Source organism: Thunnus albacares, chromosome 7 (genome assembly GCF_914725855.1).
Source record: "Thunnus albacares chromosome 7, fThuAlb1.1, whole genome shotgun sequence".
In the NCBI taxonomy this organism is placed as follows: Eukaryota; Metazoa; Chordata; class Actinopteri; order Scombriformes; family Scombridae; genus Thunnus; species Thunnus albacares.
Genome location: NC_058112.1, coordinates 2173971 through 2199283, shown reverse-complemented (window position 1 = coordinate 2199283; position 25313 = coordinate 2173971). Strand labels below are relative to the sequence as shown.

General features: G+C 39.2%; 1 protein-coding gene across 3 annotated transcripts; it reads right to left on the bottom strand.

The window, feature by feature from the left end:
• Positions 1-897: 897 nt before the first annotated feature.
• ric8a (RIC8 guanine nucleotide exchange factor A) lies at positions 898-24303 on the bottom strand. Of its 3 annotated transcripts, XM_044357527.1 has the most exons (15): positions 24055-24303; positions 18449-18496; positions 18059-18076; positions 13341-13548; positions 12474-12628; positions 12274-12354; positions 10141-10240; positions 9740-9927; positions 5445-5539; positions 5155-5305; positions 2980-3075; positions 2712-2856; positions 2120-2264; positions 1354-1473; positions 898-1076 (listed from the first exon to the last, which is right to left on the bottom strand). In XM_044357527.1, the coding sequence occupies exons 1-15, from the start codon at positions 24148-24150 to the stop codon at positions 938-940; spliced, it is 1785 nt and encodes a 594-aa protein (XP_044213462.1). In that variant the 5' UTR covers positions 24151-24303; the 3' UTR covers positions 898-937. The 3 variants fall into 3 exon arrangements, with proteins under 3 accessions (XP_044213462.1, XP_044213463.1, XP_044213461.1); XM_044357528.1 differs by lacking the exon at positions 18059-18076; XM_044357526.1 differs by lacking the exons at positions 18059-18076; positions 18449-18496; positions 24055-24303 and adding exons at positions 14599-14656; positions 16984-17127.
• Positions 24304-25313: the final 1010 nt, after the last annotated feature.

The following is a 25313-nucleotide window of genomic DNA, read 5'->3' as shown; positions in this document are numbered from 1 at the left end:
TTTCATTTTCTTCTTCTGCCCTCATGAGGAATAGAAATGACACATCTTCATCTCATCAGCAGCAACATTTCCAGAGACAGATGAGTTCATATCCAAACAGAGACAGAGAGTAGTTCCCACTGGAAACGCAGAACTATTTACTGCTGTTGACGGTCAGGTCTATGGATTATCCTGAGTAACGGTATCTGGGATGTTGTTTCTCTAAAGTCTTAATAATGTTGGGTTTTTCAAAGCTTTATGCATTACAAACCAAATTCCGTTCACCTCATGTGCTATGAGGGGATGACAAAAGTCTCAGTCTCAGCCAGTCAAAACCAAACTGCACGACATCGTCTCACACTGTGACTGTTTGATCACTTCTTCTATACATGCTGCTAATAAAGGGCTAGTGAAATAAATAACCCTGAACCATACAAACACACTACCTTGTGAAGTGTGTGAGGTTCAGGTTTTGATGACACTGTCAGAAAGGTGCTGCTTCACTCTGGAGGTGCTTACAAACAGAACTTCATTGTACTGGGAGGTGTTCTTGTTATTTTCTTGTTATAATAAATAATAATATAATAAAATCATGTTTCTGCTTTCTCACACAATGACCATGTCGCACAGTATGTGGTGGGATTGACTCCTTCATTTACAAACTCACTAAAACACAGAAAGGTGGAGAAACATTTAAGAGTAAGTAAAAACATGATGAATAATGAATGACTTGTTAGTCATAAATAAAACAAACACTGTTGTGTTGTATCTGTGTGTGTGTGTGTGTGTGTGTGTGTGTATAAATATATATATATAAACTGATAATTCAGTATTTCACCTCCCATCAGAGCAGGTAAACAGGAACAGATTGGACTGTGTGATATGTGAACATCTAAAACAATGGGGTCATCACAGGGGTAAAATAAGTGCGTTTCTGCCTTTAATGTTTCTAAGTTTACTAAGCCTCATCTTCGTCTGAATTTGCTGGCTCCTCTGGCTGGAACAAAGGATTGTGGGTCAGTTTATGGAGATCATCAGGGGTTATCTCTCTCATCCTCCCATCCATACCAAGCTGCATGGGCTGAATCAAATTGGTCCTGCAGGGAGGAATGATAAAAATGTAAATGCCTCTGATTTTCAGTCTTATCTACTTCTTCTTATAATTTTCAGTTATAATAGATTGATAAATAACCAAAAATGTAAATTTTCATGTATACAATAAATGAAATCTTCAGTGATATGTTTGATACTACTGTACCTCTTACAAGGCTTTCTATTCTGAAAGACAGATAGAATGTACTGGATCAGTTCAAACTGACCAGTACATGTGTTGAGTGTGTCTGTGTGTTTTTGTTATTATCTGCTTTTATTGACCTTGACAGTTTGTCAAACATGTTGACCAGCTTCATAGCTTCATATTCTTTCTGCTCCTCTGTCATTCCCTCCATGGGATTGGGCTGCTCCTCTTCTACGACTCCTGTTATTGGGTTTATCCTGGAGACGGAGAGACAGAGACAGAAAATCAAAGGGACGGAAAACAAACATTATTTAGATTGAAGCAGCTTGTGCACAATTGATGGATCACTGATTATCTTTTACAGAATATGTAAAAATGTACTTGTCCAGTGTACTGATATTAGTGCCCCTTGTCCTTGCCTCTATAACACACTTTTGACCCACAATATTGAGGTCCTGTCTTGCTTAGGGCTGAACCCTGATGGTCTCCACTCTCAACCAAGCTGTGTATAGCTTTCAGTAGTTCTGTTTGCAAGGCTAGACTTAGGAGTCTTGTGTGCTGCCAATCGGGCAGCTGGCAAAGACGGAGGCCATGGTGTGCTGATTCTAAGCTGGAATCAGTGCCCCAGCTTAGTGCCTCTGTGTTCAAACAAGAGGGTCACTGAGGCCCAATTTAGTAGCTGGCTGATTAACAATGAAGACAACAAGTCCCATGATCCCACACTACTTCACACAATCATAACACTCCATCTTTTGTTATTGTTTTGATTGAGAGACCCTTTAGCAGCAGAAATAACATATTGTGTGTTTAAAGCTACACAATAAAATTTTTGGAAAAAGGTACAATGAAACACTATACATCAGACACTGAGATAAGGTAACACAGGGTTATGGTGGTACTGACTGGGCCTTGGCCTCTCTGTACTCTTCTGTCTCAGAGTCTTCATCTTCAGAGTAGATCCCAGAGTCTCTGCCCCCCCTTAGCAGTCCTCTGGCAGCCAGCAGGCCTGCAGCATTTCCATATCCAGTGTACTTAATGAATCTTGAAACTGGATAGAGAAAATATTACTGTTATTATGGCAGTAATTCAACACATCAAAAGACACCAAACACTATGTCAACAAAACCAATCCAATAATCCTTTGGTTGGAGCCGTAACCTAATCCAATCCAGATCTTTAAATCAGCCTTCATGAAGTGGTACTTCAAGATGAATTAGCCAAGATTTATAATGATGACAAATGTTTTGATCTAAGATACAGACACTGCCCATATCAAAATCAAATCTCTCAGTTTGTTAAGTAGAACCTCTTACGACCTCTTTTGGGTCACTAAATGATATCACATATTTATCCAACCACAGCGAATTTTGACAGTGAAATGATGTGGACATTTCAATTGATCAATTGAGGTGGTCAATATCATGGTGACCCATGGACAATAACACAAAAATCTAGATGAGTTATTGACACAAATCAATACAGACATTTCCCTCACCACTTTCTTTGCAGAGAACAAAGAGGAATTCAGCAGCACAGTCCTTGACGTCAGTGTCAATGTGTGTCATCAGACGTACTAGTTTGTTCCTCAGGGCATTGCCAACCTCTGGCTTGTTCTTTACATCACGCAGTGGGGGCAACACCTACACATACAATGACATGTAGATACTCATAGCCATGCACATCAAAAAACCAACACTCTTCAGTGTTCATTATTCATGTCTTCATCATCATTCATTTCTTCATTGCCGCATCCCAGTACTGACCTTTGACCTGAGGAACTTCCTGGTTTCTCTGTGAATGCGGGCACTCTCAGTCAACAAGTTCAGTGATGGGAGGAGGGTCTCCTTCAGCTTATGTCCCTGTGAGACAGACAAGCAAAATTTTAAAATCCACATACAACACTGAGAAATGTCTTTTAAGTATTGAATAATATTGGAGGAATCAGCAGATTTAGCATTTCACTCTTATAACATTGTCAGATTCACTTCTTCCTAACTCCACACCCCCAGATGTTTTACATTTTCAACTACAGCCCCAACTGACGCTGATTCCCCAACACCTGAAAACACACTTTGATGTGTGAAATCAGTCAAGTTCCCCTTTAAATCAAGCTAGCAATGCTACAATCTTAATAAATAATCTATTGTTATTTTAGCTGGTGTAGGTGAAGTTAGAAGGTACAGTAGAAACATAAATATTGGAAACATTAAATATTATGTAATTAAATATTAATACATTATGACAATGCAATCCAGCTAGCCATTTTATCCAGATTATCTAAAGCACTTAATTTTGAGGTCAACCTGTAAGACAGCACACCTAAAATGTTGCTAATATCCCTCATTGACATGGCTGTATTAATCTGTTGACCTGGGACCCTGGGGCAATTATTTTCCGTTGGGGCCCCTATTGACCCTACCATAAACTAACCTGTGTGTTGTGTACAAACCAGTACTCCTATATTAAACAATACTACCTGGCCCCATGTTTTCTGTGTATTAGTTAGTTTGTGGTAATACAATTAAACACAATTTTATTTAGGAATATGCACTATGTGAGCACAATATAAATTAAAACAATAAATGTTGTAGCCTCTTAATATCCACCCTTTTTTCCCCAAATGGAAAAGCTTATAAGAGAAGAACTGTAAGGCCAAAATGCATGTATTGGGCTTAATTTGAAAAGTAAGATCTACTAGTTTCTTGAGACATGCTTGTTTAACATGTGGCTAAAATACAACCAAAGTTATATCAATTCAAATATGGCTCAAAAAAGTGTTTTTGGTCCTCATCTAAAATGAGTCAAACTTGAATAACAAGAACTAGAACATGCTTTATGCCAGAACTATGCAAATCATCACATACCTTTTACATCTTGTCAACCACATCTGTGTATAATTCCAGGCCTCTAGGCCTAACCTTAGGGGAGCGAGTTTTTGGAAAATATCTCCAAGTGGCAAAATTGTGCCAATTGCTTTTATTCATCACTGCGTGACGCTAAGCAATTAGTTTAAGCAGGTCGCTGGTGACCCAATGGATGTTAAGAGGTTAAATATGGATTTTGACACAAGATCCTTTTACGAGACAGGGCCACAAACTTAGATAATAAAGCAGGACCAGCCTTTGTCGATAATGTACTAAAGTGGTGCAAATTCTTAAACAAATCTACAGCCAATCTAATTTCAAAAACCCAATAACATGCATGTTTGGTGCCTATAGGTGTCTGCAGCACTGCTAACAATCCAGCCTTGCTTGTTGCATATGAGAATGATGTGCGCACAACTAAAGTAAATATGATAGGTCAAAAGTGAAGCAAGAAGTTGGTCTGTAAACTGTGACTGTTTTTGTGATTGGACTAGTGTTTCTTCTGCCATCAGATTTTGTTGTGTTAATGTCACCATGTTTTCAGATCTATGCAATTAACTGATTGAGCTGATGACCAAAAGTACAAGAAAGAAGACTCAAGTTGTAATAAACCAGAATAATCCTTCAAGTACAATATAAATGTATTTTGTTACTTTCCACCACTGACTGTCAGCAACATTGTCCTTTGAGTCTTTCTACTAATGCACGTATTTTTTGTCATTCATTCATAAGTGCATTTTTTACGTGTGGATATTTTACAGAGCTGTAACTAGAAAGTTGTAGAAACCAGATGTCATCCAATTACTGTTTGACTGATGAATGAATAGTTTCCATGGCATTCTAACAATTAACATACAGCTCCACCTAGTGACAGACGATGCTAAAGATAGAAAATACACTAGTTTGTTTCCTTTTACCTCGATAGGTAAAAGATGATGTTAGAAACACCTCTTTGAACCAAGTACTATTTAAATATTTTTATAGCACATTTAAAAATGTGATTCAAGTTATTATTCATACCTTTTTACTTGTTATCAGGTAATGAACACACATACACACAGAGCCTTGTCTCACCCTGTCAAGTCTTTTCTCCATGAATTCCAGCAACATGTTGACAGCATCCATATTGACCCCCATGTACTCGATGGAACCTTGTTGCACCTTGGGCATCAACAGTACATCCAAACAGGGCAGAGGAAGGTTACCTAGCAGGTTAACAGTATGGCTGGGAAAAAGAGGGGGACTGGTAAGAGGGACAGTCACTGAAGAGCAAGGTATGTTACCCAGTGAAGTCAGTATTTAATGGAAAGACGAGTGTGACTGTACGAATCAAGTCATCACTGAAGAAATGGGTGTTGTCCTACCTGTGGAACTCCTCAGTCCTCTCGTCTCCCTCTGCATGGCTCATTAGACAGTGTCTCAGTATGGCCCCCAAATGTCTGTACTCTGCTGCCTCCTCCTTCACACACAGACATTAAACATATATTGTTAACATGTTCCCGTGAGAAACCTCATCACTGTAAATGTGTGGATTTACATTATGCATTCGTTTGTATCTTGTGTGTAACAGGCAGAAGAAACAGACTGATTCTGTTGTTGTGGCTAAAATTGAGCTTCTGACATTGAAAGACATATCTTACAAAAAACATCTTCCAAAAGAAAGACTTCATATATGTTGTGTCTTATTGCTTAACAAGAGCGGAAAGTAACTAATGTACTCCTGTAACTGTAATGGGGAAGTCTTTTCATTGACTTCACTTTTTAGTAGCTCGGCTAGCGGCATGGCTCTATGGATGGCAATGTCAGTCAGTCAGTTCTGTCCACCACTTTGGTCCAGACAGAAGTATCTCATGACTTTGGTGGTGCCTGGACTTTTCATCTAGTGGCACCTTGAGGTTGGATTCAAATGTTTCAACAACCTGTTGTGTGGATCGGCAAACACTTTGGTACAGAAATTCATGATCTCATAAAGGATAATAATAAATAATACATTTAATTTGTAATGCACTTTTCATTTATAGTGAAACTCAAAGTGCTACTGTATTAATAACATAGAACACACAACATAAAAATATAAAGAAAATAGTAGTTCATGTAGGTAGGGAGGTACATGTCCATTGATGGATTTGTATGTGAGTAGCAGGACTTTGTAGTAAACAATGAAGGAGACAGGGAGCCAGTGCAATAACAACAGAATTGGTATTATATGTTTGTGTTTTCATGCTCTCATCAGTATCCTGACAGTGCTATTCTACATGAACTGGAGCCTCTGGATGCTCCTGCCAGGGATCCCTGTGAAGAGTGCAATGCAGTAGTCCAGTCCTGAGGAGATTAAGGCATGGACAAGTTTCTCTGCATCTGACATGGTTAGAGAGGGGCGGAGTTTAGAGATGTTTTTGAGATGGTAGAAAGAGGTTTTGCATAAATGTCTTATATGGTCATCAAACGTCAGCTGAGGGTCAAACCTAACACCCAGATTAGTGACTGCGGAGGAAAAGGGGATGCCCTGGCCGTCTAAGGTGAGATGAGGTTTGGGGGATGACCGAATCTTGTGTGGAGTGCCAATAAGCGGAGCTTCAGTTTTGCTGCCGTTTCATTTGTGCTCATCCAGGCCTTTATCTCCTTGAGACAGGAGCTGAGGCCTGACATGGCTGCAGAAGGGCTTGGGGCAGTTTTTATGTACAGCTGGGTATCATCAGCATAGCAATGGAAAGACATCCCATGTTTGCTGATGACTGTCTGGGACAGAGGGTCGAAAACAGGTGAAGGCAGAGAGGAGACATCAGAGAGTGGATGTTGTTGACCTTGCCTCTTAAAAGTAAATGAAGCTGTTACATTGCTCTTCTGTAGCCTCAATTGGGGAAGATGATTGTGGCTTCAGGAGATGATTTATGGTGGAAAAAAAGATGCTTAGGGTTGCCAGGATTGTTATTGATGGGTTGGAGTAGAACTACGAGCATCTTTAAGGGACTTTGAGTGAGTCCTTTGATGTTCACAGTGGGCTAGTTTATGGACAGGGAGCCCAGAGCGTTGGAAGGGACACATCCAGCTGTTTTTATTTGCTGCAGTTCATGAGTAAATTAGGGAGCAGAGCATGAAAAATGGACCTCACACATCTTGACAGGGGCATGAAGATCAAAAACACTGCTCAGAGATGTATTGAAGAGGGCCACTAGTTTATCCACTGATGCAGAAGCTGGGCAGGTGATGTGCTGGAGGTCTATAGTCATGATGGTTGGGTCAGTGCTTTTCCAGTTCCGAAAAGCATTTGACGTATAGGTGTAGTAGGGGGTTACAGGAGAAGCACTGTCATGGAGTATGGAAGTTTACATTTTGAGCAAGGCATTCAGTAGAAGAAAGATCAAGCATTGGCAGGGGAGACAGGTTAAGCCCAGTTTATGATTGCTAAACCACCACCACAGCCAGAGCTGCAAACTTTTTCCATGTAACTATGACCAGGAGGTCAGGCCTCATTAAACACAGTGTAGTCCCCCTGGTTTATGCCAGGTTTCAGTTAGGCACATGAAAACAAGCCCTTTGTCCAAGATGTGGTCATGTATGAGGAGGGATTTATCTGTGAGAGACTGTGTATCAAATAGTTCCATGGTGGCCAGAGACAGAGCTGAGGATGGAAGTCTCTGCAAACTCCGCAGTACACTGCGATCAACTCCATATTTTGCATCTTGCCTGGTATAGGTAGTCTCGCAATGTTTCCAACAATGACGCCCAAGTTTGTTTTGCTTCCACATTCCACATTGAAACCACAGCAAGAGCCTCTATGGATGTAACAAGGTCTGTTTCTTAAAATCCCAAACTCTTGGCAGCAAGTTAAAAACCCCTTGACGGATGTAATTAGGAAGTTACATAAACTCCATAGCTGCTTGGTGGCGTAGGACATCATAGTTAAAGCAGTTGCGTCGTTTAGGCAGAAAGGCAGCGTTGGTAACAGCCACAGTTACAGTAACACAGTGGAGATCATTACAGCAAACATGAGTGGAGCTCCAGTTGAAGAAAAACCCAAGTCCATCAGTCTGTCAGTGACAGCGCAGCACTGGGTGATTTCCGTGCTGACAGAGAGTGCAGGGGAGCCGGACAGGGCTTTGTGGCACACTGAGCCAGCAGGCTGGAGGAAGTTCTCCTCCGAAGAAAAGGGATCCATTCAGGAAGTCCACATTAAACACACAAGCAGTGAGGTTCACAGTCAATCGTCTATTTAGCAAAGAGGAGCGGAAGCCAGTATGTGCCAGTGTTCCCTTAATACAGAGTAGCCTCTTTCCCACTGCAAAATAAGCACCAAAAAAAATCTTGTACTTTTGGTTGCCATGATGTATGCTAATGACTTTGGTGATCCCCTGACTTTTCATAAATTTCACATTCACAATTTCACAAACTAGGCTACTGCATTGGCTTGGCTGCTCTTTTTGTGCTAATAGAGTGTTAGTAAATTTTATAATTATAAACTAAGATGGTAAACACAGTTAGCATGATAACTTTAGCAGTGAGCTGAAAGCACCTCTGACCTGAGGACAATTAAGAGAGAGCCTCACACCCATTCATAAATCCAGAGTCAGAATGCCATTTACTGTGAATTGAACCTCAAAAAAACAAACAAAAAACATCCTGGCAAAGTCCATTCAAGACTCAAAAGATGCCCTGTGGTGGGGAAATTCAGTAGCTTAAACTTTATGCAATTGCCCTCACGCAGGATCAATTCTGCTTTTTTTTTATTCCCTCATGAAACAGGACAGTTGTTTTCTACTCCACAAAATCCAAAAAAACAAGCTTGTCATGGTCTATGGCTTCTCAATTCCCTCAGATGGAAACTACCAGGACTTGAACATGAAAAATGACACATGGAAACATGTTGCATATTGAAAACAAACTGCTTCGTTGTACACTGGTCAACACAAACACACTTGCAAGATGTAAGTCTTCCTGAATCTGTATGTGGAATACACACTGAACATGCCATACAGACAGAAGAAATAACTAGTTACAGTACATTAGCCTGGATGTGTCAATCTGAGGAGTGCACATGATAAAATTACTACTTTTCAAGAAAATGTGATGCATGTTGATGCAGAAAAATGAGAGAGTGTTGCATCCTACTGAGTTAACACAATGATCGTGTCACACTTATACTTATTGTTATTGTTATGATTGTTGTTCTTCTGTCCCCCCTCCCCCCTTCCCTCCCTCTTTCTCTCTCTCAACCCAACTGCTCAAAGCAGATGGCCGCCCACCAAGAGCCTGGTTCTGCTTGAGGTTTCTACCCGTTAAAGGGGAGTTTTTCCTTACCGCTGTCGCCAAGTGCTTGCTCATGGGGGAATTGTTGGGTCTCTGTAAATTAAAGAGTACGGTCTTGACCTGCTCTATGTGAAAAGTGCCTTGAGATGACTTTTGTTGTGATATGGCACTATATAAATAAAAATTGATTGAATTGATTGATTGATTGACATATGACTGGTGTGTGGACTTGGTTTAACATATAGTAGATTTTGTATTAACTATTATATCCATTAAATGCTGGAAAGTCCAGGGCTACTAGTTTACAATCATTGGTATACTAATGGCAGCAACAACTCAGTAGGGTTTCAATGTTTGCATGGCTAATGCTGTACAAAAATACTCATCTAAAATGTGCAATTATATTTAGTACCTCGTCAACCTTGCGCCTTGTTGTGTCAAATGTAACATTGAACAGTATTTTCAGTATTTCCATGGCTAGTTCTGTCTGCTGCCGGCTCAGAGGTGGGAGTTCTTCAGGTGGGACGCCCTCTGACCCTGCCCTGGCTGTCTCCAACGTATCTGGCCAACACAGACCCAGTGTGGCGTCCAACTGGTTCCCTAGAACATACACATGACAGGAAGTTATCATTTTATACACATATTTTATATATCTTATTTTAATTACTTATCATAGGCTATTGGACTTGAGAACATCCCACAAGAGTAGGTATTGTTAAAGGTGATGTGGTTACTTGGGAGACTAGTTATCCAGAGAGCTGAGGTTTGTTACCCAGGTCAGTGGTTTCACTGCTTACATAAGGAATCTGTTACCTAGCAGACTGATGCCGTGGAGCTCCTGAGCCAGCTGTGCCCTGATGTCCACTCTCAGGGCAGTCAGCAAAAAGGTGAGGCGCAAGTCAAAGAAACGGACCTGGACAAAGAGATCAGAGGCATGGAGTCTTACAGTATTCACTGTTTATCTGCTTTTTCCTCTTCAGAGTAAGGTTGGATATTAAACCTCAACATGTATGCGTGGGTCACCCCGGTAGGTGAATGAGCAAGGTGAAGGTGCATTCCATATACCACAACACCCACAGTTATTACAGCCAACAATTGGTACATGTCATACCCCTCTCTCTCCCTTTGTTTCCTGTCTGTCTCCATACTATCAGCTTTCCATTAAAAGGCAAAAATGCCCCAAAAATGTAATAATTTTATCAATTAATTATTTTAAATGTAAATGTTAAATGAAATAAAAAAGTTTTTATGTAGAAAACATGTTTATGTTCTTCAAAGTAACAATGTATCATCATTGAGGTATTGGCAATTATTGGCACCAGTATTAAAACCTTTCAAATGATACTAAAAATATGTTTATAACAACTAATTGGCAATAGCAAAGAAACTTTGTAAGAAACATATGCTGCCCCAAATACATCCTCAACATAATGAGGAAACATTACATTTTGTTTAACAAGATAGTTCTGTAAACTGTTCACTGTCAACACAAAATTAAGTTTTGTAACTTGGGTTTTGAAAAGCATTATAAAAAAAAATCATACTGAATGTATCTGCACAAGGTTTACTATCATCATTTTTCATTTGTTGTCCTACAATATTTGCTCATGTTTAGGCAAACCAAACACTTGGTTAAGGTTAGGCAAAGATGGTGGTCTTGGTTAGATTTTAAAAAGTTAACACTGACTTAAGGCATGAGATAGCTTATTTTGGCTTATTCAATATTTAAATCAAACCAAAATCTTTCCATAACCTAAATCTAACAGAGTGCAGGATGCAAAACCCAATCTATATTTTCAAAGTACTTTCAAAAAGGCATTTACTAAAGCAGATTAGTAGTATATAAACAAACTTTGTAGGAGACAGGATTCCAGAGTGGTGAGACACTGAAGACACATAGAACACGTGCAGTACTAGAAGAGTGCACACCTCCGCCAGGTGTGTACAGTCAAGATGGTGGGCAAAGATAACAAAAACTGGAATTTATTCATCTCGTATTGTGCCGAACTTTGGTGGATCATAACATATCAGGTATGGAACTGATCTGCAGACGCTCTGGTTCAAGATGAGACCAAACTTTTCTATGGATGTCAGTTTTTGAGCCATGACCATGACCAATATGTGGCCTGCAACAGACTAGATAAGCCTTGTTTTTAGTCTAGCTGATTGCCAGAAATGCCTTTTGCTATGTCTTAACGCATATGACGCATAAAATGGTGAGGACTGCTGAAAAGATGAAAGTCTAAGATTTACGATAGAGTCATAAGGAATCTTATCAATATTTATTTGAATTCACAACACAAGGTACCGAAATTTGGCACAGATTGATCTAACATGGCGACAAGGCATGATTGGTTGTCCCTAGTGGAAACAAGATTCCAAACTGAGGCAGTTGTTGATCACTTGCAGCTCCTACCAGCCAGTTTAGAGGAGTGAGGAGTCAGCAGTCAGTGGCATTATAAAAGAGGTTTTTCATAAATTGTGAATCACCGCAACCATGATAGGTCCTTGAGCATACAGTCATAAATGTGCACAAAAAATACCAGGCTGATGGGTAGTATGTGAGATTAGCTGAGGACAGATACACACACACACACACACACACACACACACACACACACACACACACACACACACACACACACACACACACACACACACACACACACAAACACGACCAAATGCATGATCCCTCCAGGCTTATGCCTGACGGAGATAAAAATGTATCACATCTTTTAGGAACACATTCATGGACATTTTAAAATCTCCAAACAACCTGACTGTGAGAGGAAATCCTGGAGAATCATGGGAAAACAAACTCACAAAATCATTTATCATCTTGAATCATAAATTATGATCCTTCTTCCTTGCATGTTTGTGCCAGGTAAACTCACACTTCTCATTCGACTCTCACGTTGAAACGTCTACCTCACTGGCCATCCTTACCTCATGGTTCCAGATGGAATCATGACACTGCTTCAGCCTCTCTGCCACGCCCTTTATCAGCTGCAGGTCTGCTGCTACCACCTGCCAGGTGACATCCATCCATCCAGAGATAAATGTAATAGATTAGCACCATGGAATCCTAACTGATGATTTGTCTGTATGAGTGGATGCAGGTGTGAAGGGAAACACAGCAGACTGACCTGTCCTGTCACATTGTGTAGCAGGATGTTACAGATGGACTTGAGTGCTTCAACAATCACTTCCTGGTCAGAGTTTTCTGAAGGAGGGGAGGCTTCCTTCACCACATCACTGGATACCTCTGCTGCCTCTCCTTCTTCTCCTCCCTCACCCTCTCCTGGGAGGAGACAGCAGGGAAAGGTCAGGCAGATAGGTACACATTCAGTCTATATTTAGGATTCTTCATGTGAAGAATGGAGGATGAGCTGATAATGTGCCAGCTGTTCCATGTCCTTTTCATCTCATTGGATTTTTAATAGTTCCACAGAACCAGTGTGCTGTCCAAGTCTTCTACACAAACCAGCAAGAACTGTGAGCATTACACATTACAGCAAAAAATTTAACATATTTTCAATTAGAATTAGCACCTATTTAGTAAAAAAATGTATTTGAAAACAATATAACGACATTTGTACTAAAAAGTACAAACATCCACTTCATATCTACTTGATTTGACTAATATGGACAGCTGAAGCCTCATATAAGCCTCAGAAAAACTTCTGAATACATTTTTGCACAAAATGAGGACTGTGGATTCTATCCTCCATCATTTGGAAGCAGAGGGATCTTTTAATGGTCAGGATGAACAGGAGGAATGATTCCAGCAAGATAAACCTGTTTCAATGCTCATATGAGCAGACTGTTGTTTTAAGAAAGACTTAAAAAAAAATTGTGAAACACTATTCATGAAAGTCTGGAGTTTCCATGCTTCAAGGGAAAGATAATGTAGGGTGTGAAACAAAATGGAAAAAAAGCATTTGGGGAGAATGTTGGAGGACACAGCAAAACAGGAGCGGCACCAAAAACCTGGAAGAGTTGGCAGGAATTACCTTGGCCCTCCACCTGCTGGTTGTGGGCGGCGCTACTGGCCACGGCGATGCCGGCGTATCGGGCGAGAGTAGACATGGCAGAGCGGCTGATGAAGGGGTCCAGGCAGTTTTTGTCTCTGGACAGAATTCGAACCGTTTCTAGACAGGCCAGCTGACAGGAAGGCTGCAGCTCCCTGTTCAGGAGAGCGAGCACCAACTCCCCCAGACGCTGCATCACACAATACATCACAGAACACTTACAGGTTTAGGTCTGAACTGACTACTAACTTACTAACTTACTGACTAGAATTAGCACTCCAGCGTCACACTTCTGCCAGTAATGTGGGGGTGTTTTCTATCATCATATATTCTATTATCAATTCATCTGGTGGTTATTTCAATTGTTTGGTCTATAAAGTGACAGAAAACAGCAATCAATGCCATTTATTTCCAAGAACTCAAGGTGATGTGGGCAAAATCCTTAAACTGGAGAAGCTGGAACCAGGAAAATGTTTTATTGCATGAAAAATGACTCAAATGATTAATAGATAATAGTAACTGTAATCTGCAGTTTAATTTTCTGACAATTGACTAATTGTTTCTGCCCTAAAGTTTTCAATCTGCTGTCTGTACCTGCTGGTGTACTTTGTGGTGTCATTTTAGAAGATAATGATTCATAAATTAACCAGATCTTAATTTATATGTTTTACCAAAGTTATAGTAATCTACTGGTTCATTTTAATTAGTGGTAAATTTGACTGTATATTATTTGCTAACATATTGTCATGACTATAAGAAAGGGAGCAGGAGTTTTATATATTTACATCATTATATAAACTGACAGCTTAATAATTAAAACATTTATTGCTCTGAAACTGTTTAAGAGCCGTCCTCTCACTCACTGCGGGAGCCTCTGAACTGGATTTAAGCTGCTGCATGTCTCACTACTTTACATATATCCAGTATGTGATACGGCAAAGGTGCTCTTTGAGAGGAAACGGTGAGATGTCACTGAGTACTTGTAAATTCAGTCATGAGCCTGTCAGTCAAGGGAAAATAAAAATATTTTCAAAGTCACTTCTGTTATGCGGCTTCATGTACTGACCGCATGCAGGCAGCTAAAACTGGCACTGATACATGCTAAGCTGTCTTGCATAATATCTTCCTATAGTGTGTGTGCATGTGTATGGTCAGTGTGTGCGTGTGTGGGTTGGATAATGAAGGCACACGATAACAGATAAGCTGCACCTGAACTAAACTCAACCCTGAACTAATCTACCTTTCTTTTTGTGCCTCTGGACTCCGGTGCCATTTTCATCCTATGTTGTCTGGGTAACCTAAACCAAATATAAACAAGAACTTAACAAGACCACTATGTCATTTACTGTGCGGGGGACGAGGACCAGACAACTTGGTCCTCATCCTTGAAGCTTTTTCTCTTGTATAACCAGAACATACTGTTTGAAAACACTTAAGACAATTGTAAAGTTGTAAAATGAAGAAATGATGGATTATTAGATACCTTCATGCGATGAGTTTGTTTTGTTTTTTTTTTGTTTTTTTCTTGTTTGTTTGTTTTCTGTTGGGGTTTTTGAACTGTAGAACCATTTTGTACTGGATTTTTTTTCAGTTTTTTTTTCTTTTTAAACATTTTTTTATGGACGTGCACATATGAAAATGGTAAATAAAATGGTTACCTCTCTAATACCTTAGCTAAACTCTTGCCTTAACTTAAAACCACAACAGAGAACACCAAACCCTGTCATGAATAAACTCTGATCACTGGAAGTAGCATAGATCTATTTAGAGGTTTTGTCCTAATGTCTGCCATATCCTGCACAATCAAACATTTTAAACTGATCATTCTGTAGGTATCTTATTCAATCTGGCTTCCATTTAGCTGAGCAGAACATTAAGTGAGATCTTAATGTTTGGTACTTTCTTACTATTCAAAAATCCTAACAAATCATGTTTTAGCAGAAATAGGACAGTGTGATATAAAATATTTATGTCTATGGCCTGAACTGAGATTATCTTGAATCTTTGGTATATTAAAGATAAGATGAAGATGATAACTCCAAAATGGCCTTTACAATATGTATCAAATACTACTCCAAAAAGACTGAATCTACCTTTTTGTTTCTCCCTGTGTTCTTTGACTTGTACTTCCTGTTTTATTTGGATATTCAACTCTTGTCTTTTTTCAGGTCCTTTGCTTTCTGCCCTCATGTGTCTCCCTCCTGTATGATTACCTGCCCTGTCCTAATGTGTTGCACCTGTGTCTCATTGTCTCCCCTCCTCTAGAGTATATAGTCTCAGTGTTCCCTCCCTTCTGTGCCAGTTCGTCTCATTCCTTGTAACAGCCTTTTTTTTTTCCTTGTGTGGCTTCTTTAAGCCCTATAGTTCCCAGACCTGTTTTTGCCTTTTTACCTAGCCTTTTGCCTGCCGATTTGGACACTGTTGCCTTACTATTAGATCACCTGACCGACCTCATTCTTACTAAAAGGACTGAATTTTTGAACTGAATCTGAGTCTGCGTTTTGAGTCCAAGCCTGTGGTTAGCTCTGACACACAGTAGGTGTCTATAATAACAAGTGTCCTCTTCTGCAAATCTGAGATACTGTGGGAAACATGTAAAAAAAAATAATGTGGATTTGAAACAATGTAATCTGTGAATGTATGCATATGGTTAAACAGTTACAAATGTGTTAAATGTGTTGGATACTTTATCATTTACAACCAGAATGACTTTTCAATACAGTATTCTAAATGTTCTCACCTACAAGCCATTCACCTTAACCAGCTCAGAGATAGATCATTATAATCTATAATTCAACAGAGTATAAATGAATCATCTATGACAACTTTTTAAAGTAAGAGTTAAACTTATTTTCAAAGGCTCCATTAGTGATCATTTTTGGCAAAACTCAAATTTAACTCTACTCAGAGGTAGATTACACCATCTCATCCATGTTTCATTTTTAATTAAAGGACCATTTTGCTCTTTATACTAATTTATTCTTTATTTTGAGCTCCACTAGCTTCCACAAAGTGATTGCTAGTGTTGCCACAAAATGGTTTTACCTGATTTGTTGATTTGTAATTTTTTCGACTCTCTGAGCTGATTGAGAGGAAAACAAACTGACTTTATGTCTACATCTACTGGCAGAAACCCACAGTTTATCCTGGATTTAGTCTGTAAATATTATAAGGAAGTCATGGTGCCTGGCTGCTGTTGCAAAGAGTTGCAGCTCCTAACTCCCACAAACCAATCTGTTTAACATCTATTCAAAAGTAGTGATAAACACACCATCATCACAGCTCTTACTCAAGTCCCACTAGTCTGCCCTAGAGGTTGTTCTAATAATTACACAACACAAAATGAACATTTTGGGCAGAATGAACAACATGCCAACAATTTAGCTATTCTTACAGCTTTTACAATATGTCGGTCTGAAACTGTGAAGGGTGGTGCAGGGGAAAAGGTCACAAGGTCATTCAAATTAAAATGGTTCATCACTCCCTCTTTAGATCTCTCTCGATCTCTATGAACTGAAACAGAGCTGTGGCCACATACATCGTCATTTCCTGCATGACTGTGACCCATTTAACTGCACCACACCCACCTTCTATTCATGATCTCCATCTCTTTCTCTTTCTGTACCTATTTATCTCTACTTTCACAACAACCATCAGGGGAGTTGGATGAGACTGTGTTTCCACCCAGACTCTGTTTTCCTGTATCAGTCCCTGGAGTCTGACTCCTCTGTGTCCTTCTTCCATATAGCTTCACTGGGTTGATAATTACAGTATTAGAAGACCAAGGTAAACATCATTTGTTGACAAAAGGTTCAATTGAACTTACTTACATTTTTAATATACTGTCACTATGTCTGTCTTTTATCTTTACTCAATCCTCAAGCTGAACTGAATCATCAGTGACATAAACTGCATCAGTAGGATTTAGCCTTGGAGCTCGCCTCACCAGTGACTCAAGGAACTCAACTTCCTTGATCAGAAAGTAGCAAATTAGCAAATCGGCTAACTATAAACCTCCACAATGAGGTCCATTTACACCCATTAAAGATCCCCTCCACACATGTTTTATGACATATAGAAATACTCTGTTTGAAAAATAAATTGTGTTTGACATAGTTTTTCCACAAAAAAAGTTAATTACCTTGTTCAAAATTCTTTAAATTATATCATCTCCTTCTTCTTCATTGAAAAATCCAGAATCTATGATTATGTAAATATTTTTAATTTCAGAAGCTTCACTGTTGGACACAAGATGTTTTCTAATTAACTGTAAAGTTCACTCTCAGTGTTTGTGCACTGGAGGCTTCAAGTTTCCACATCACTCTTTAGTAAGTTGCATACTGGACAATGCACTAACTAGCTATGATGTCACAAATCACACATATATCTACATGCCTTTAACTCAGATTTAAGTTGAGCATAGAGAAACTTTCTTCCTTTAGCAAATGTATGTGAAAACAAGCTCTGCGCATACATCATTCTGCACAGTGAAGACTGTGATCCATATGAAATAACAAGGAAAAAAATTGACTGGAGGGGGACTTTAATGAATCCCTATCATCAGGGTGCCTTTCACCATCTACTTTCTGGTTGTGGTGAACTGAAGCCAAAAATTTGGAACATAGATTCTGTCATATAGAAGATAAACTGTGGGCACTGTTTTACTAAGGGAGAGGTGTAACATGTTGTTACTGTCATACCTTTTGTAGCTGCCCTTCCTAAAGCAGCGGGCATGCACAGACACACACACACACACACACACACACACACACACACACACACACACACACACACACACACACAGATGACACAGAGGAGGTGAGAGAGTGTTAGAAAAGGCTAGTGTCAATTTCCATGTGTTCTTTTACTGGTGACTTCTGTGTTGCTGCAGGGTAGAGTTGCAAATTAAATACATTTTCCTTACATGTTCTGATTTCTACAGATAAATGTGAGCTTCAAAATGTGACATGTGCTCTTGCAAATATTCTTTATTAAATTGAATACAAATAAAAATAAGGGAAATTACTAAAGGTACAATTCTTTTCTTTGACAAACAGAAAATGTACAGGAGTCAGTGTTGTTAGGAATACCTCTCTGTCCTGCTCTTCTCCCTTGCTGAATGTAAAGCACTGGTTCATCTGTGGGAAGGAAAAGCAAAAGGTACAAAGGTAGGTGTGAGGTAAAGAAGAAGAGCCAAATAAGGGAGAGGCAGAAAAACAGTGCAGACGAGGAAATGCGGGAGAAAACATTATACAGAAAATTTTTAAGGTGTGACAACAAAAGCAAGAGAGCATAGAACAAATGTGTCATCACAAACAAGTGATCCAGAGACAGTTAGTTACAATCAGAAAAGCGACAATGAGTTTTCTTTTTTCTTTTTTCAGAAGCAGACATGGAAGTAGTATGATGTTGTTGTAGTGCCAACAACAGGTCAGGGTGGATGATTGACTGCACAAAACACACCCTCTGTTCTACCAACAGCCAGTGTTATTTCCTTTTAACCATGCTGTGTAAATCTACATTAACTGATTTGGGTAAAAAAACAATGACATTGTATCCCCTGATAGCGTTGTTATGGCTAATGTGTTAGCAAACCATTGCCCATTTACACATCCAGCAAACACAGAGCTACATTATCATTCATTACCAATTGTGTTTGTGTCCACCTGATAAAGATTCACTCTCCTTTTAGCTCTGTTTTTCACCAACTCAAAGTGTTTGTTTGCTAAAAGGTTAGCCAGTAAAGACAACTTGCCTCATTGGATTACAGGAATACTTACATAAGAACAAAGAAGATTTGCAACAGATACTGAAAACTATTGATTAGCGCAGCTTTAAAGACAGGTTCACAATTTTTCAAGTCTGTCCTAAAACAACAGTCAGGTCACCAAATGAACACTGAAATAATCATTCCTCCTGTCCATGCTGAATATTAGATGATCCCTTCAGAATGCACTTACTATGTAAGTTCATAATGCACTTACAATACAAACTTGCCAAAGTACCTCTTTTTGTTACTATACTTCCACCACAGCTCAACAGGGAAATACTGTCTGAGGAAACACAAAGAGGGAATTTGATGCTGAAAAGACTGTAAATGTGTCAGATATCCACTTGATATGACTAACTCAGACTGATGAAGCCTCATATAAGCTTCACATCAACTTTTAAGTGCATTTTTCCACAAAAATTATTGTGTGGTCACACTGTGGATTTTGGCCTCCATCACTTACATTGAAAGCACATTTGGACACCTGACTGTTGTTTTAAGACAGACTTGAAAAATTGTGTACCAATCCTTTAAACAGATCACATTTTTTGAAGTGGGTTTGTATGAGGTATTTATCCATAGTCAATGTATTACCTGCAGTAGACATTTTCTAAATCTAAGAACTTCCGTATTCCTATGCATGCCACGTACTGTATTACACCACAACAGCACTTTCTGACCCAAACAGCTGATCTGTGGTGTAATACAGTGCACGGCATGCATAGGTATACAGAAGTTCTACAGTTGAGAACATGTCCTGCAACACTAAGCTCCTCATCTCTGAGAGCTCGTTAGTACAGTGGGATTTGACTGGGCTGTAGGAAACTCTATTTGTGTATCAGAGAATCTAATCCTATTGCCTTCAAGATCAACTCCCACACAACATAAGTGACTTTGGCTGAGAGAACCATATAGCACTTCTCACCTGGGGTTGGCAGACAGTGTGTCGCAAGGCTAAATAAATAAGGCACACCCACTTTGAAATTAGGACTTCACTAGAAAGAGATACAGAGTATTTGTCCGCAAGATGTGTGAATTGAGCATCTGCGGTTATGACCCTCCACAACAATTGATTGAAGTATTATATTAGCTTTGAATAAGAATTCTTGTTGAATCAATACAAACAATGACATTGCTGAAAAAAGTGAAAGGTCCCACACAGCACTGTAATAAGTGATTCAGAGAGCTTCAAATTATATTGCTGTATAGCTTATGGTGGGGTGAAGTTAGAGGTTGAGCTTTGTAGAACTTGTATAAATTCAGCAATTTTAATTGATTCACTTTTTTTGGATTTATTGTTTATCACTTCACTATCTGTGGTTTGGCATTTTGTTCCTGAATGCAGCAATGAAGTATGCAGAATATGCTAGAACTCTCATTTCAGTGTCTTGTTCATAGCAACAGTCAATGAATCTTATGGGTAGTGTAGTATTTAGAGCCTCTCACAAAAAACAAACAAAAAAACTTAATTTCTGATTGCCATACAATGAGTCAAGGTAACTTCATCTGAACAGTGGCCACCGTATCCATAAGTGGCATGTACAGGTAATGTATTAATGGTTAATGCTCAAAGCTGCTATGATCAGTGGCAGGTAGCAGTTTTCAGCAAAAAGCTCTGGTAAACCAAATACCTGTCACACACCAGTAACAAGTAAGCAACTAGCTGGTGTACATAGTGGAGCATTTAGCTTCTAAAGAGCCAGATCTTTTTCTCTGGAACTGGTGGAGACCAAAACAGAGTTAAAAGGAAAGTGAATATTGGACTTGCATTTATCAGGTGGACACAAACATGACTTCATGTCTTTTTAGACATGAAGTGTCTGCTGGAAGTGCAAATACATTTACTGAACAACTTTATAAAGTATGCAGCCTTCATAGGACACACCAACATATAGCCATTACAAAATTATTAGCCATTGATCAACAGATGGCAGAAATATGACGAACACAGAGCAGTCAATAGCAAAGATGCCTTGTAGGCTTGTAGGCTATCGCCACTTTCTATTACATATTTGCATTGTTGTAACTATCACAGAAGCAGTAGGCCTTAAAGCATTAAAGACAAATAGAATATGACAACGAGGTCAAGTCAATATTTTACTATGTTTCTGAAAAGCATGAATGCGTGTACATTTAGGATTAATGCTGAATGAAATATTTAAATTTAAATAAACTTTTCTTTCCCCAAGTCTTTTCTAGAGGATCCTTCTGCTTGGTGGGGAAAGAGACAGTTAAGTAGCCAAGCTGTTGGATGGAGTGTGTTTCTAATTCAATTGTTGAGTGAATGTAACAGCCTTTTATAGTTGGAGTCAAAACTCAAAGCACCAAGCTAGACAACAACAGTGCAAGTGTGAAAGCAGAAGCCCTCAGCGCCTGTAGCGCCAACCAGGTAAATAATAACCAGCTACAACTCATAATAATTTTAGGAGATGATGATATGTCAATGTTGTGCTTGCAGTTTGTTTTGCTGCCCCCAAGTGGCCGAGAAAAAAATATAACAGCAGCTTTAAAACTGGTTCTGTTGGATAGAAATTAAAAACCTTAAAGATCCCTTCCAGACATGTTTTAAGATGTATATAAAATAGCGTACTCTACTTTGAATAACGATTTGTGTCGGTTATGGTTTTTCCACAAAAAAAGTTAAATTATCTTACTTTTCATTTCAGAAGTTTAACTGCTGGACACAAGATGTCCTCTACTTCAGTGTAAAGTCCAATCTCAGTGTATGTGCACTGGAGGCTACAAGTTTCCACATCACACTTGAATAAGTTGCATATTGGATCATGATTGGCTGGAAAATTGGATTTTCAATCAAGTGGGTAGCTCCGGGTCTGAAAAGGCAAGCCAATGCGGGAGGTGACTTAGGCCTGCATTTTCTCTAATGGCCAGCAGGGGACGACTCCACTGGCTCCAGAAAGAAGTCCAATTGTATGGAAGTCTTTGAGAAAATGACCCTACTTCTCACTTGATTTATTACCTTAGTAAAAAGTTTCCTAATGAATTTATGGTCTCAATTGCTAGTTTCAAGTCTTCTTCAATAGAGCATTCACTTTGTAAATTATGGCCCCATTTAGTAAAACAGATGATAAAGCAAGATATGCTTTAGGGCGTGGCATGTGATTGATGCACAACGTAGCCAAGTCGCTACCACTGCGACAATGTTAATTAGGTGACATAATCATGGCGTAACCCCAGATTCAGAGTATAGGCGTATAAAAACATTATGTAGCCTAAAATGGTCGCAGGTTACCTAAAAACGTATTATTGGGAATCACAAGAAAGTTTCAGAGTGACAGAGACACAGTGTGCCTGTAACCATAGTAACCTACTCTCATTCGTGCCTGCGTGCACACTGCATGAGAGGAGAGGGAGAGACACTGTGCTGCTACCAGTAAGTGTGTGAAAAGTATCAATTGCATGAGTCTCATGGTCAATGCATGAGAGTTGGCAGCCCTGCATTTTGGTCGCCTAAAAAAGTCTTGTTCAGTGTTTGGTTGTACTTAAAGAGCCTCTAAGGAGTCGGATGTTCAGTTTTTCCAGTAAGTACATTTTGTTTTAATGGTTTTAAGCCTGTTTTTCGCTAGCAAAAATTAGCATTGGCGTTATCACAGTTGACCATATGCTGTGTCTCAAGTCGCATACTTCTGTACTTACACTTAACATTTTGAGTGCATAAGTGCATTCACACTGAGAAGTATGGAAAAATGCAGTGCACTGTGAGTACCCTGATGGTGCACTCAAAACAGTTAAAAAGTTGAGTGTGGAACTGTACTTCTCGCCCTCAATCGTCACCATCTTGGCGACGTAGTGGAAGGGGAGGGACCAATTTTCAAACTGGAAATGGCGGCCGGGTATGTTGTAACTACGGTGAACATTGCCACATTATCCAAATGTAAGTTATACATGTGTTTTTTAGCACTAAGCACCACTATACTGTTGTCGGATACAAGCCATCAGTATGTTTTTTTTGGTTAATTTAGCAGTCTATAATGATTTGGTAGTGCGAACGATAACGTGAATGCTAACACTAGCTAATGCTAATTTGCGATCGCCATTTCCGGTAAGTGCACATCAGCTGTGTTTGATTTGAGACAACACTACCCTGTCAAAATTCGCGCACTACGCCAGTGAGTACATAGTGTACACAGTGTACTACATGAAAGTGCACTAACTGAAGTATGTGATTTGAGACACAGCTAGAGACTGTAAATGCACTGTTCCAACCAAGCTAGCAGCTAGCGCTAGGGTCAGTTCCACCCTCTTGTCCAAATATGGTCACTTTTGGCTCCAAAAATCCAAGATGGCGACAGTCAAAATACTGAACTCAAGGGTTCAAAACAGACATCCACAAACCAAAGGGTGATGTCCTGGTGGCTATGTCCATTATTTTTTTACAGTCTATGTTTTCAATGAGCACAGAGAAACTTTCCACTTTCAGCAGATGAATGTGAAAACAAACTCTGCACATACATCATTCTGCACAGAGAATCTCAAACTTCCAACTGCAGGAAGAAGAAAAAAAATGTTTTTGATTGGAAGGGGACTTTTAAAATTTCTCATGTAAATAATCCAGTGGAAATCCATGGATAATTTGCGTCACATGGACTACGACTGTGTTACAATATATTTATAGCTTATTTACAGGCCAACAAATACTTTTGACTAAAGGTGACATGATAGTGATGTTGATAATACTGGAATGTGGAGAAATCTACAGTGTGCCAAACATCCCCGGTCTCCCCTAATAAGGATAACGCAAGCATCATCTTCTTAATTGAAAGGGTGTTTGTAGATGACCTAAAGCTTGAATAGAAGCGGTTTAAATGCTAAAGCAATACAACATTTACCGAACATAGCTGCCTAATAATTGTGTATGATGAACTTCATATTTTAATATAGAGGGTGCGTCTATCAGCTGATGTTTACCTCTTTGTTGTAGCTCTGTAGAGCCGTCAAAGCAGAGTCTTGCTCTCCCGTCTCAATTTGCTCTATGATGTCATTTAAATCCATTTTCATCGCCATTGAGATAGCTGCAGCTCCCTCCTAAATTCACCGTCAGGGCAGGACTGTGTGTGTGTGTTTGACACTCAGACTAAATGCACACGCTATGGTCGGTCACCACCCACAGATGACTGCATGATGTCTGAATCCCTACCAGCCGGTGAAAAGCGATTAACGGAGAGGATTTGTGCAAGCCAAATGCTGCGTTTACGTGCCCTGGGGAAAGACGGGGAAAACGAGCTTCCCGATTTTTTTCTATTAGGCTATTGGTTGGAACTGAAGTTAATCTCAGATTTCAGGGTAATAATTTTGATACAATAATAATAGTAACAACAACAACAACAACAACAACAACAATAATAATAATAATAATCATGTAAAGGAGGAAAACAAATGAAAAAAATCCCCTCGAGACGTAATTTTATATATATATAATACTCTGCTTCGAATAATAATTGTGTCTACTATGTTTTTTCCACAAAAAAAGTTAAATTTAAAAATTACAACAATTCAGGTAAAATACTAGTCCTATAATTTATCATCTCCATTTTATAGATTTTGGTAATTGTGTCATTGCATTTGCTTAGTTGTGGTGCTGCTGTCTTTTTTTTTTGTCACCTGCCTAAGTAATTAAATAAATAAATATTTTTCATTTCAAAAGTTGAACTGCTGGACACAAGATGTCTCCTACTTCACTGAAAGGTCTTTGTTCACTGGAGGCTTCAAGATGCATCACATTTGTGTAAGTTGCATATTGGACCATGATTGGTTCCAGACTAGTTGTGATGTCACAAATCATAATCATGGATACACACCATAAACTCAGGTTTTCAGTGAACACAGTGTCAAACTCTGCAAAGACATCAATCTGCACATTGAAGTGAAGTATCAATAAGCAAAACACACTTTTGAGTGGAGGGGGACTTTAAAGTTAAGCCCTTAAAACAGATTTTTTCCACTCATAAGGAAATAAAGTAACTTTTTGCCCTTCACCCATGTAGAAATTAGGCTAAATCAATTTATGTAAACTCATGTCTTTCTTATTTTTCTCATGACCACAACAGTGGATGTTTCTATTAAGTGAATGCAAATTTTAAACATTATAATGTCTAAATTTACAAAACCATTTTGGACCTGACGGAATTTTCCATCTCATTCCCCCAGTCGGAATACTCAGTTTCTGG

Coding starts and splice junctions, on each gene's coding strand:
- ric8a (XM_044357526.1), bottom strand. CDS start 17,102: ATGGAAGAAGGACACAGAGGAGTCAGACTCCAGGGACTGATACAGGAA. Junction 9,928..10,140: donor CCACGGCATCAGTCTGCTAG/GTAACAGATTCC, acceptor TGTATGTTCTAG/GGAACCAGTTGGACGCCACA. Junction 1,077..1,353: donor ATGTTTGACAAACTGTCAAG/GTCAATAAAAGC, acceptor TCCTCCCTGCAG/GACCAATTTGATTCAGCCCA.